This window comes from Lutjanus erythropterus, chromosome 18, assembly GCF_056507025.1.
Source record: "Lutjanus erythropterus isolate fLutEry1 chromosome 18, fLutEry1.hap2, whole genome shotgun sequence".
In the NCBI taxonomy this organism is placed as follows: Eukaryota; Metazoa; Chordata; class Actinopteri; order Lutjaniformes; family Lutjanidae; genus Lutjanus; species Lutjanus erythropterus.
The window spans coordinates 30,196,756-30,210,235 of NC_139334.1; the positions used below are offsets into that span (position 1 = coordinate 30,196,756).

Sequence of the window (13,480 nt, forward strand, 5' to 3'; positions counted from 1 at the left end):
TAAATCTTTGAACATCAACATGAAGTTTTGAAGCTTTGCTGAAATACCCTGTAGACAAAGCTGTTCCCATGTGTCTCATAGTTCTGGCTGCAGTTTAAATATTCAGTCCTAGAGGTGCAGAATGTTTTGGAGTTCATTCGTCAGACCTAACAATGATTCCTTTGACAACAAGCTAAGTGTAACTAATAATATCCATCAGTAAAGTTTGGCTCTTTGAAGAAAACAGCTTCTTTCTGTCAACATCCAAATATTTTCCACGTTAAAGAAGGTGTTTTCATTTCAAGTCCACTTAGCAGCTCCAAAAAACCCCACCAGAATCTGAACATTTCAAACCGCCGCTCTGTGGGATGTGTGAACGGGCCACCGTCAGGAGTGTGTTATTGGATCTGTCATCGTGTTTGACTTGGTGAACTGGCTGACTCGCCAAACCACCGCTTCACCAGTTTAACCACAACCGTCACCACTTGGCTCTGATCGCTCAATTGTTCTTTTAAAGTGGAGCCACATCAGTGAATTGTGTTCAGGAGGAGTTCACCTCCGAACCCGAGACGCAGCAGCGACACAAACACACAGTTCACTTCAGTCACAGTGGGTTTTTACGTAACATCACCAGAGCTATAGTAAGGAACTGGAGTTAATTTACACTCGTATGTAGACGGCCTCATCCACGTTTTCTGTTTTTCCTGTTTGAGGCCTTTGATTTCCACTGACGGGAATCTTGATGCTACAACAGACGTGTTTTTTTGGACACATTAAAGTATTGCTTTAGAAAAGGTTGATGAAAATGGCAAAATTTGAAAAAACTTCCTCAATTGACCATCTGCAAAGCCCTGCCTCCAAACAGTAACTGTCCAATCATAGTTTAGCGACTGTGACTATGGCACCGCAGGCCTGTCAAGCTTTGCATTACTGTCAGCGTTGAAGCAGTGTGCAGGAGGCTCTGAGAGGAGCAGTGCATGTGGCGAACGGGTTAAACTCTGCTCTAAACATAAACGTGTCAGATGGAAACATTAAAACATCAGCTGGAGACTCTCAGCTTACTCAAGTCTGCCACCATTATCACCATAAAATGCATACAGGCAGTGCAAAACTTGACAGGTGTAGCAACATTAACTAAAGAGGGCCATGAAAGAATTTAGTTTATTTGCCAAAAGTTCAAATACAGTAGTGAAAAGGAAAAATCAGCATATGTAACATTGTCAAGGATAACACATAAAATCCAGTACTTCTTCCTCTCGTGGTCATAATCCGTCAGAAGACGAGTAGATTGAAGGCATTTTATGTTTTTATTCTGTTGTTTTTTTCCGTTTGAAAACTGGTTACCATTCACTTCCACTGTTTTCCTGTGAAACTCCAGCAGAGTTTTGTGGACTAAAAAACTAAACTAATAAACTTTAGAAACTTTCCTGAACTTTGTGACTTTGCGTATTTTCCTTGGTGGCGTTTTTGAGGACAGTCACACATCCACTTCTTTAAAGTTAGAAAAACAGCATTGTTTATCTGGTCAAACCCAGAAAATGAACAGGAAAGCAGAAAAACTTTTAAAACTGTCCATGCTCACACCTTGCACTGACAGCAGCTCAGAAGGCCTGCAGTCATAAACCTGAGTGACAAGTGGAATTAAAGTGATAGTTGGCAGGAGAAGGTGTTTTTATGGGGACACTGAGTGTTTTCTGGGATGTGTTAGAAGTTGTGTGAGAGCAGAGATGCTTCAGCGGTGAGGCGGTGACATGAGGATTTGTGGTTCAGCTTGTTGTCCCGCCGTGGTTCACTTCTGTCTCGGGGGAACTCTGTGATCCTTGTGCGGTTCAGGGACAAAACGGAGATCTGAGGAGACGGGGGGAAATTAAAAACACAGCAGGACAATAATCCCCATTCTTCTCTGGACTAAAGAGATGCTGCTGCAGTTTTCCTTTGAATCAAACAGACCTTTAGCACTGTCATGGCCAGGGTTAAATGTCAGGAGCCAGCGGTTTGACACTGCACTTTATTCAAATTATTCTGTTTTTCTTTAGTTTTCATGTTGCACTGAGGGACTTGCATGTCTTCAAAGCAAATTATGGACAGAGTTACTTTTATTCTTTACTCTTAGAAGAAAAAAACACAGATTGAGACCAAAAATTAGTCAAATATTGTAAAAACCATGGCTGCAACTGCTGTTTATATTTTATATTAATCTGTAATCTTTGTACAAAACCCAAAGACGTTTACGGTCCTAAATGACAAAGAAAAGCTGCAAATCCTCACATTTAATTCCTAGCCAAGTCGGACATTTTTGCTTGAGAAATGACTCAAATGATTAATCAGTTATTAAAATCATGTGAAACTTATTTTCTTTCAATCAACAAAAAGCTTTTTAATAACACAATAAAACAAGACTTTTATTGTGAAGAATTTATAGGAAGTTCAGTGTTTATTTGCTGTTTCACAGCTGCTCAGCTTGAGCTGATCTGCACACCTTCAAGCAAGTAGTGCTGTTATGGAAACAAATCCCTGCTGTGCTGCGCTGACCTGCCGAGTCAAACCGAGTCAAGCCGAGTCAGGTCGAGTCAGCACATGTATGGAAATGGCCATGGTTGGGTGCCCAGCAGTTGTTTACTTCTAACGTGAGGACATTCTGTTTTTCACCGACAGTCTCACAAACAAACTGTCTCCGTCTGTGTTTACGGAGACATAATGAGACAAACAAAGAGACGTTACTTCTACAACAAACTATGTCTCTGATTTCAGGAACAGCTGTAACTTCAGGCTACTGCTTCTCATCAGTCACACTTGCGTACACTTAGATGAGAGTTCGCCAGGTGCTCACTGATTTTGCAAGACGTCATTTAGGAATCCAAATCATGGATGAGAGGACTGATTCACAGAAGATGCTCGGCTCCTAATTAGCCAAAAGAAATACTCAAAAATAGAATAAAACTCTTTAGCATCTTGAATTTTTGCCTTTATATGTGACAGGTGGTCATTAAAAGTTTGTAATTTGCCTCTTTATCGATAACAAAGCTTGAATTCCTGTCAGTTATGACAAACTCTGATCATAAGTTTTCACAGAGAAAGAAAAAGTCTAAATATCAGTACAAATGTCCTGAATGCATCCTGCAGCACAACCCACTTCTCCACTGTCCATCTGTAGCATCAATGTGTTCCAGACAGACAGATTTATTGCCAAATACAGCATTTCTGTTTGACCTTAACTACATTTGACTAGCATTAATTTTTAAGTTTGTTTGTCCAGCTATTTTAAAGTCAAAGTCGACTTTTTACCGTCACGTCAGGTCATCAGATTAGACACTTGATTCTGATTCCAGCTACAAATGTTTTCCACAGTTTGTTCCCTGGTTTCTAAGGCCAAAACACCTGTAAAAATAAACCTCTAATGTTTTGTGTCATCTCTGATTAAACTCAACTAAGACAAACCTGACTGTAGGTAGTCTGATTCCAGATCTGTGCTGCCTGCCCGTGAGGGATTAAAGATGTCACGAGAACTGATACTTTGGTACCAAGTTGATGCCAAAATTTGGAAAAGGTGATGGTCCTCATTTTTCTGTACAGCACCTTTGGCACTCGGCTTGGGTGGTATCTATTTCTTTATACCTTCACACCTTCCTGACATTTCATCAGGGTATACATTTATGATACTGTCTAGTTCATAATTCTTTGTGTCCTTTATCCAGTCAGCCTTTTTAGAAAAGTCTGCTGGATTTAAATCCTTACAGCCCACAGATAAATGAACACACAGGAAATCCGTATCATTCCATAGATTGCTGCTGAATGACCTGATGACATGTGTTGCCGTGGATACCAGCACATCATTGCTGAACAGAGATGATTAACAGATGCATCATTTGGCTAATAAACTGTTTTTTCATGGAAAACTAAAGTTATATGCAGCAGTATTTTCATGATTCCATATTTATTCATATTCCATTCATTAGCAAGCAGACAGAGCAGAAATGACGGGTCAGTTATTTCTTTTCTCCCTCCAAATAATTCTTCTGTTGATTTCTGTTCCCATTAATGAATTAAGCATTAGTAATTTCGTAATCATAAATTAATTTATTTTTATATATTTATTTTGCCTCAATAGAAAAACAGTTGCAACTTGATTCAGGTAATTTATGACGATGATATTGAAAATTATACCTTCAGGATTTCTAAATACTCTGTATGGTGATACATTGATACCATCTAAGCCTGGTAGGTACCGGAGATGCAGTTCTTCTGGACATGACAGGGACACGTAAACGCTAACAAGTGCTGCAGTCTGCAGTTAAACACCAGAGGAAGGAGAATGCCAAGCAACACTGAACAACAACAACAACAACTACACATGTCAGAAAGCAGCATGTGCAGCTGCAGCTCCACGTCGACTCGTCCAAAAGAAAAAGTAGTGATGTGTGGATCGACCCATTTAACTCACAGGACGGGTGGCTTCAGATCCACTTTCTAGAAAATACCATGGGTTACGACAGGCGGGTCAAGTGACAGCAGCGGTCAGAGAACTAATGACTTCCAGAAAGACTGTGTATAGTCAGTCAAACACACACGCTGGCTGCAACGGTGCATGCAGCAGTGCATCCAGTCAGCTCAGCTGATCGCTGCTCAGAACACCACAAAATAAGTTAAATATTGAAACAGTGCAGCTGCAGGTGTCAACTACTACTCTGTTAAAGTTAACTATTAAAATAAGAAGGAAAAAGAGGGAGAGAATGAGACAAAAAAAAACAACAGACTTAATATCTGAGCAGAAATCACTTTGCAGACATGACAACATGCCCCCCCGTTTGGGTTTGGAGAAAGGTATCAAGTATTTTCTAGTCAAAAGGCCCAAGTGAAGCCACGAGTCATTGGAGTTAAAGTCCAGTTCAAGCTGCAAGTCTGTTTTGATTTTGGTCACATCGAGCCTAAAGTTCTCATCCGAGGGACCAGTCATCACCTAGAACTGACTGGTTAATACAAAACAAAACAACACCCTGGTCCAAACAGAAATTGAGCAACAGGAACACAGTGTCAGTATAAATGAACAAAGTGAACTGAAACTGCAGTTCAGATGTTTTTTTCAGACCTGTGAAGCATTAGACTTTGGTGGTTTATTTCTGGGATTTCAGAAATTCCCCTTGAGATTTGCGTCATTGGGCAAATTCAAGCAAACAAAAATTTTCTTGGCATCTCAAAGGACCTGCAGATCTTCCCATCGTCTCGGTGCCAGGCTTCTCTTCACCGACCCTCACACTCAAACAGCACAGGGGACGCTTACATCACCAACTGTGGATTGGCAAACAGTAGAAATGGTTTAGACAGATGGCTTCATGTCAGCTGCGCCCTCGTGTCCTCAAAACCACATTATACTGATCAATAGCCACATTTTGGACGGGCTTTATGAGAAGCATCTACTTGGCTCCAGCACATTCATAATTTCATTATGGTAGAACAAAGATGACCGAGCCAACGCTCCAAGTTCCTCTCAGAAAACAGAGACCTGGTTAGAGTCACTGTAAGAGGAACACAGCTGGATCAGGTTTAGTTTGGCAGAAAATGTCTCTCATCCTTTCTGATATGACAGGGACTGTGATTGTTATTAGCTCCAGTTCACTGATGCACCAGGAGCTCGCTGTTTGCATTTATTTGCATATTTTGACAATGTTTGCACCTTTTCCGGGAAGAGGTTTGAATCAGTTGAGACCAGAGAACATCTGCAGATCTTTTTCTCGTCCTGAAAATTTCCCAAACTTTCAAACGCAGTCAGACAGTCAGACAGTCAGTCAGTCAGTCAGTCAGTGTTATCTGAGTCCAGGCCTCCAGCTGTTGTTGTGGGCAGAGCTCCTCTTGTACACCTGCAGAAATAATTTAAAAAATCTGTCTCAATTATTCAGTTGGTGATCATTCAACATCAGTAAAACAGAGCGAAGGCCAGGATTTGAAAGAATGAGTCATGGCTGTTCATCAATAACACTGTTAAACCTCTCCAATAAAAACACTTGGTGGGGTTATCTGTTTTCAGTGACATGAGATTTGGGACAGAGACATAAAGTGTGGCGTTTTCATACTGTCGAATATTGCTCAGCTTTTTCTCCGTCTGGCTCTTTGATAGCTGCAGGAACTTTCCCCAGTGACTGGGAACGTTTTGGAGGACAGGGACATTCACAAATTACCCTCCAAAAAAGTTCCTGCTCCGGAGGCAGCACCTTCCAAAAGTGAGATCTTATGAGATCACGCGATATCACATCCTGTGAAATCCGGCGAGTTCATGCTCCCTCTACTACATAATCTTAATATAATAATATAATTTAATATAATTATGAAACTTACGAGAAAAGTTGCAAAAAATGTTTGTGAATGCTGTCACTTATAGTTCTTGGAAATATTGAAAATTGGAATCGGCAGGTCAGACCCTTAAAAAAAAAATCAGAATCGGTCGGGAAAATTGGAATTGGAATTGGAATTGGAATTGGAATTGGATGTGTGGTAAGAACACTTACTCTTTGGACTAAACCAAATCACAAAACTGTGATTAAACTGTGACAGAATGAATACGTGGATTCGTTTTCAACGTGTGGGCTATGAGGTTGTTGTTTCCCATAGCAACGGGGATATTGAGAACTGTGACGCACAAAGAGCAGAAGACGAGGAGAGCATTGCCTGAAACAAAATGTGTTGTTAAGAATTTGATCGATCATGTAAAACTGAATTGATCTTCTATCAAATAAAAAACGTTTTTTCCTAGAGATGCACCGATTTCAATTTTCTTGGCCGATTCCGTGTTTTTCGTTTTTTTTTTTTTAAGGGTCTGACCTTCTGATTCCGATTTTGGCCGATTCTGATTTTCAGTCTTTCTAAGAACTATAATTGACAGCATTTGCAAACATTTTTGCAAATTTTCTTGTAAAAATTAAAATTATATGTTCATAATAAAAACACTGACCATTAAATATTCATCAAATACTGTTTTACATTTTCTCCAAAGTCCTCCTGGTTACAGCCAGGCCTTATTATACTTTTACATTAAGATTATGAACTGGGGGAACGTGAGATCATGGGATCTCGCAGGATTTCACTGGACGTGATTTCATGTGATCTCCTGTGGAAGCAGATGTAAACAAACCGGAGATGGACGCAGTGCAACAGTTTGTTGCAGTAAAACTGATGTGAGAAAAACAGACACAGAAGTTAAACAAGTCGATGAGAAAATGTTTTATCTCTAGTTCTTCCTGAAGGGCTGTGGTTCTACCCAGAATAATTTGCTTCTGAGGAACCCTTTTAAGAAGAAATGGTTTGTCAACAGTTCTTTGGAAGATTGAAGGTTCCATTAAGAACCCTTTTTAACCAAATAACTTCTTCTTGACTTGTTGAGGGTTGTTGAAATCCTTGAAGAACTCTTTCATCAAAGGCTTGTCAAAGTTTCATTGTTCTATAACATAAAACAGTACTCTGTAGAACCTCCTGGGTTGATTTAGATGAAACCCGTGGAAAATTAAAGGTTCTTAGTAGAACCCCCTGAATGTTTTATAGATAAAACCCTGAAATATAAAAAGGTTTGCGGTAGAACTCCTTGGCTTGGTTCTAGATAAAACCCTTGGAACAAAAAAATGTTCTTAGGAGAACCTCCTGAATTTGTTTTAGATGAAACCCTTGGAATATAAAATGGTTCTCAGTAGAACCACCTGGTTGGATTCTTGTTGAAATCCTTAGAAAGGCAGAAAGGTTCTGGATAGAACCTCCAGAGTGGTACTAGGTGGAACCATTGGACTATAAAACAGTTCTCTGTAGAACCTCTCACAGGGGGTTCTGGGTAAAACCTTTCACGGATGGTTCTAGATATGTTGGGTTCTAGGTAGAACTCTTTGAAAGGGTTCCAAGTGAACTTTTATAAAAAGTTCTAACAGGAAGCACAAATGGTTGTGAAGAACCCTATATGGTTCTAGTTAGCGGCTTTAATTCTGAGGGTGTGTGTGAGGATGAGGAGGAAGCTGCCTGAAACAGTCGGCCAATGGCAGCCTTGTACCCACAGCCTACATCCTGTGAGCCAGATAGATTTTCCCATCATGCCTCTTGGTTCCACGCTGAGGCCTTCATGGCGCCTCCTGTGATTCTCAGCGTCTGCTCACATCTCCAGTTCGTCCTTGGCTTCCTCCGCTGATGGATGGTGTGACAAGCTTCTTCCCTCTGCCAACACACGAGCATCACTTTTTTCCTTCATCCACCTGAAAGTCGGGATCATCCCGGGATTTACCCCCCCTCACCTCACCCTCCTCACCCTCCATCACCACCCACTCTCTTCCTTCCTGTCATCTGTGGTCATCCCTCTCCCTCTGTGACCAGCTCTTGGCCTCCTCTTCCTCTCCTTCCTTTGATCTCTCTCTCTCTCTCTCTCTCTCTCTCTCTCTCTCTCCTCTCTTCTCCTCTCCTCTCAGACCTCGCTCTCACCCTTCTCTCCCTCCCTCCCTCCATCTGCTCCCGAGTTTCTGACTGATGTGGGATTTTAGTCCCACAAAAACAACCACACACACTCTCACGTGGCTCCAGCAGTTATGTAATCTCTCAGCGGCTCCCGCTGAGCCACCACACAGGAGCTTATTGAAGAGGAAAAGTAGATGATAAACTATACGTCACCTTCGCTATCTATAGGTAGGAAGCTGGAGTCGGGGAATTTTGACCCTTTGGACAATTAATTGACTGATTAATCCTGTCACAGTCTTGTCTGTTGAAAAATAGTTCCACCTGTTTTCACATGTTAGGACCCACTGTTTATTCTCTTCCACTTCAATGTGGTTCCTCAGTAACTTTTTAAATATAGATTCTAGAGAGTTTCTAAAACTAAAATAATCAATTTGATCTAAAGAAGAAAAGTAAACGATCTCCTGTGCAGACTGGAAGGAATCCAGTGAAATGAGGAGGCTGGCTTTAATGTGTTGACTTTATTGAGTTTAGTTGAGTTTATCTGATGTTTGTGTGATTTTTTATTTTTTATTTTTTCTGTGTTTCAGTCGGACTTGGAGCAGTATAAGACGGCTCTGTTGGACGCAGGCTGTGACCTTTCACCCCTCAACTACATCAAACAATGGAAGTAAGTCTGTCTGTTGTTTTTTATGTCATCATCCCGGCAGCGTCTGTCCAAAAAGTTTCTATATAAATAAAGTTTTACTTACTCTTGTCTTTTCAAGGGCGTTTACCAAGATGGCCGCCACCCCGGCAAACTATGGCAACAGTGGAGTCAAACCCATGGGGTAAGTTAGTAACATTAGACGTGTTTTTGTGAAAACTGTTTTATCATTAATTAAATGTATATCTATTAAAATGTAAAAATAGCAATAAAGTCCAAGGAAAAAGTTAGAAATCAAGTTATCAAAGGAAGCAGAGCTGTGAGGATGAGTTATAATTCTCTAGAACCTGTGGTATGTCTGATGGTGTCCAGTTTCTTTTTAAATGCTGACAGTTGTGTTTATTGGAAGAGTTTGTGTTGGGATTCAGCAGCAGTTGTCGTCGGGTAGAAATATGACATCTTACCTAATAAACCTCCAGCTGATAAAATATGACTGGAGACAAAAGATAAAGTTAAAAAAAACTCTCTGTCACATTAATATGACTGTTAAAACTACCTGTGAGCAAGATGCTCAGGAATTATTTCCAAATCTTCTAATTTAAGAAGAATAAAAAGCTTTTGTTCAGGATATTGAGATCACATCCTTTTTGTTTCCAGATGGAGGTGAGGTCATTTTGGAAATTCAGCTCTTCATTTGTTTTCCTTAAGATTCTGAACAGAGGCAGATAATTCATTACCATCACATAAATCACTTTCCAAAGCTGTTTTTTTTTTTTCCAAATTGTGAATATTGCTTTTAAATCATCTGTTTTCAGTCCTATTTCAACTCACTCATGGTTCACTCTTTATTTGTATTTGTCTTTGTGCAAAGAAATCTTGTGCTCTCAGCTTTAAATATTTAAGCACTGAATTACCTGTTTATTAAAGTGTCTGGAAATTTGGCTTGAGATTGTGAAAAATGCAAAATCAAAGTTGAACGTCTCATAAATCATCCACAAAAATCTGAGTGAAAATAAATGCTTGAAACTACCCAGTTCAGAAATCAGCTCAGTTTTGATTGACAGCTGCCTCAGGAGCACCGTCCTGCTGTGCAGAGGAAAATGTATTTTAGACACCTAAACATTTACATCAGTTTATGTGTACACTTTATTTAGAATATTTTCACCGCTTTGCCTCACTGTCAGACAGACTTTTCTGATGGGAAACCACTGTTATATAAGACAGATATCACTCCAACCAAACTCCACTGACAAAACCTGTAATTTTACCTCAGAACACAGGAGTTGTTGGTCTGCTGCCTCTTTGATTGGTTGGTTTGTTGGTGTTATTGTGCCTTTGGTGAATCTGAATTATTCAGATCGAGTTAGACCAGCAACTCCTGCAAGACAAAATCACTGATTTTGCCAGTGGGGTTTGCTTGGTTTGGACAGAGTGATGACTTTTATGTCTTTTGTAGGGAGAAATTTGCAGGTGGTGCAGGTTTTAAATTACAACAGGCTGCACACAGATATTTTCTTTGTATCACATTTGGTTGTTATTTATTGTACAGTTTATCAGGTGTCCTGTGCTGTTGTTGTCATGCATTGAATATAATAAGAAATAATACTAATGATGATATAAATATGTCCGTCAGTCAGGGCTCATCATCTGACTTAATGATAGGAAATGGAGAGAAGGTGGGAAGCACAGCTGTGAAGGATCCACTGTTAATAGTTGAAGTGTTTGTTGGTGTATAGCCACAACAACAGTTGTACAGTTGTAGTATCAGTAAAAGTGTTTTTATTCAGTCAGTTGAAACAAACAGAGTTTGTGCTCAGGCTACCAGCCTAACCCTGTCCTCCTCCTCCTCCTCCTCCTCCTCCTCCTCCTCCTCCTCCTCCTCCTCCTCCTCCTCCTTCGTCCTCTGCAGGCTGTTTTCCAGAGTGATGAATACTGGCTCTCAGTTCGTCATGGAGGGAGTGAAGAACCTGGTGCTCAAACAACATGTGAGTCAAAACTGTTTCTGCTGCTGGAAAATCAACCTGAAGTGAATCCAAACATCAAGTCAACACAACAAACCTGCTTTTATTAAAGTTCATCAATAAACAGGCTGAAGGTCAGAGGTCAGACTGTACATGGAGGGTCACTGATCAAACTGAAGCATCACTAAGCAAATCAGAAATAAAATAAATATGATTTTAAAATAAATAATAAATGATAATAAATGATAGTAAATAATAGTATAGAGTACCAAAACACAAAGTCACAGTTGGTCTGCTGCACATCGTGTCACAATTTAATTTAGGTTAAATATCTGATCAGTTACTTTGGGATCTCTCAGAAATCAGAAGATTTTCTCATGGAGCTATCTGTTATGCACCTGATTGTCTCCAATCTGACAAAGTAAAGGACTTCCTGTGTGTGAAAGAGAGTGATGGAACAACACATTTATTAGACCTAAAAAAAATCTACATCAGTTTAAATGTATGCTATATTTAGAATATTTTCACCACTTTACCTTGCTGTCAGACAGACTTTTCTATCAGGAAACTGCAGTAAGTCAAATATCACTCTCTATAAACCAACCAAACTCCATTGACAAAATCAGTAATTTTACCTCGCAGAACACAGCAGTTACTGATTGTGTGAGTTTGGGGTTTAGTACACTTGGACTGTGTTGTTGACTTCAGGGAATTCAAAAAGATTGAGGCAGTATTAGACCAGAAAACACCTGTGGACTGTGAGGTAAGATTACTGTCCGTACTACTACGGACATTACTCAGCTTCCTACACTGATACTAATACTGCTTTTTAATTATGGATGACTGTTCAGAATATAAATATATAATCATTTTTCCATCCCGGACATTTGACACATAACATTCCCTTCTCTCGCTCTCCGTTGGTCGTTTCTCTTTTAGCTGTTTAACTGTTAAACTAAACAAACACTCAAAATCATGATCAGTGTTTGGAGAAAAAAGTTTGTTTGTTTGGTTTGTGGATATTTGTGACCGGCCGCCATGTTAGAGGAGGGAGACTGCAATCCTCATCTCATCTCATCCAAATGATTTATTCAACATTTTCTTTGTTTTTCCTTTTAGTCCTTTTCTTTCTTCATCATGTCTTTGCTTCTGGTGATTCTCCTCCAACATGGCGGCACGTCCGCTGTAACCGTTGGCAACCAGCCTCGAAACATTCCTCCGTCCTCCGCTGTACGTCTTTACCTGTGCAGAGCTGCTGCACACTATTTTTTAAACCTGCTTCACTAGCAGAGCACCGTGCTGGCTCCACCTGTCTGTGTCTGCCCAAGGTTAAATCAAGCGTACCTAATGGGACTGAGTCTTCGTTCCTGGACAGCAGCAATGATGATGACAACAAGGAGGATGATGGGGTGTTTCAGGGTGAAACTGGCACCGACATGGAGTCATTTATAATCATCACACACACACACACACAGAGGGAGGTGGTGTCTGTTTTCTTCATCCAGCTGCAGTCGGACGTCGATGCTGCGTGGAGCTGCCAGAACATTACAGACGCTCTGAGTCGGTTCTGGATGGAGCTGTTGACATTCTGTCAGGGAGGATATTTACACATTTCTTCCACACTCGTGTCGCCAATATTTAAAAAAAAAAAACTGTTCACCAAATTTTTGAGAACAGAATCCAAACAAAACAAAGATTTCTGAGGGTTAAAACAGTGAAAACCAAAACTGCAGCTCATCGAAACCTTAAACGAACCTGAAAAAGAAAAAGCAAAGATGAGATGACTCTGGGGTTTTTACTGTTGAAAAGAGACTGTTGGAAATTAATGAATATAATTATAAACTAAGGCTGCGGCTGAAATTCCTTTTCAACATGATTTTTAGTTTGTGAAAACAGTTTGTGAGACTTTTTTAGTGTGTCTGAAACCATCTGTACACAAGGTGCACACTCATTCTTTGGAAATATTACAGTGTGTAACCGTAGAAATATCCCATAATGCAATGAAGTAATGATGAAAACAACAGAACAGACAAAGGCTGACAGCAGGTCAGTTCTGGCGTCACGTCAGTAACACTTAAGAAAAGGCAAGTGTAAGGTTTCACTTTCTCAGATGTTTTATATTTTAGTTAAATTAGTCCATTGTTGGTTACCACAGTAACTCCTGTCCAACCAGCGAGAAGGCTTCCAGGAAGTGATGTGGAAAGATACAGACTGCTGTTGATTCACACACAAGTATGATCAACAATAAAGAACAATATTATGATATATAACATTGGTTATGTAATGCAGAGTGATTTCTTTGTCAGAATTCTCAAATACGATGAAAGAAATAATAATATTAAGGTGTCTTTTTTTAGATTTGATTTGAAGACCAGAAAATACTTTCTCTGTGAAATGTAATCCAGGTTCACCAAAGTGAAAAAAGATGTTTTTGTGCAGTAATCAGTGCCTCCCACTCTGCTCTGGCTGCCTCTATCTT

At 40.0% G+C, this 13,480-nt stretch overlaps 1 protein-coding gene across 1 annotated transcript in view; it reads left to right on the forward strand.

Moving 5' to 3' along the window:
• scfd1 (sec1 family domain containing 1) overlaps window positions 1–13,480 on the forward strand; it is a 34,398-nt gene that overhangs the window by 13,039 nt on the left and 7,879 nt on the right. Inside the window, exons 17-19 of the mRNA XM_084742212.1 lie at window positions 8,985–9,064; window positions 9,162–9,224; window positions 10,950–11,025. Coding sequence (XP_084598338.1) covers window positions 8,985–9,064; window positions 9,162–9,224; window positions 10,950–11,025 — 219 coding nt within the window. The remainder of the gene's footprint in view (window positions 1–8,984; window positions 9,065–9,161; window positions 9,225–10,949; window positions 11,026–13,480) is intronic.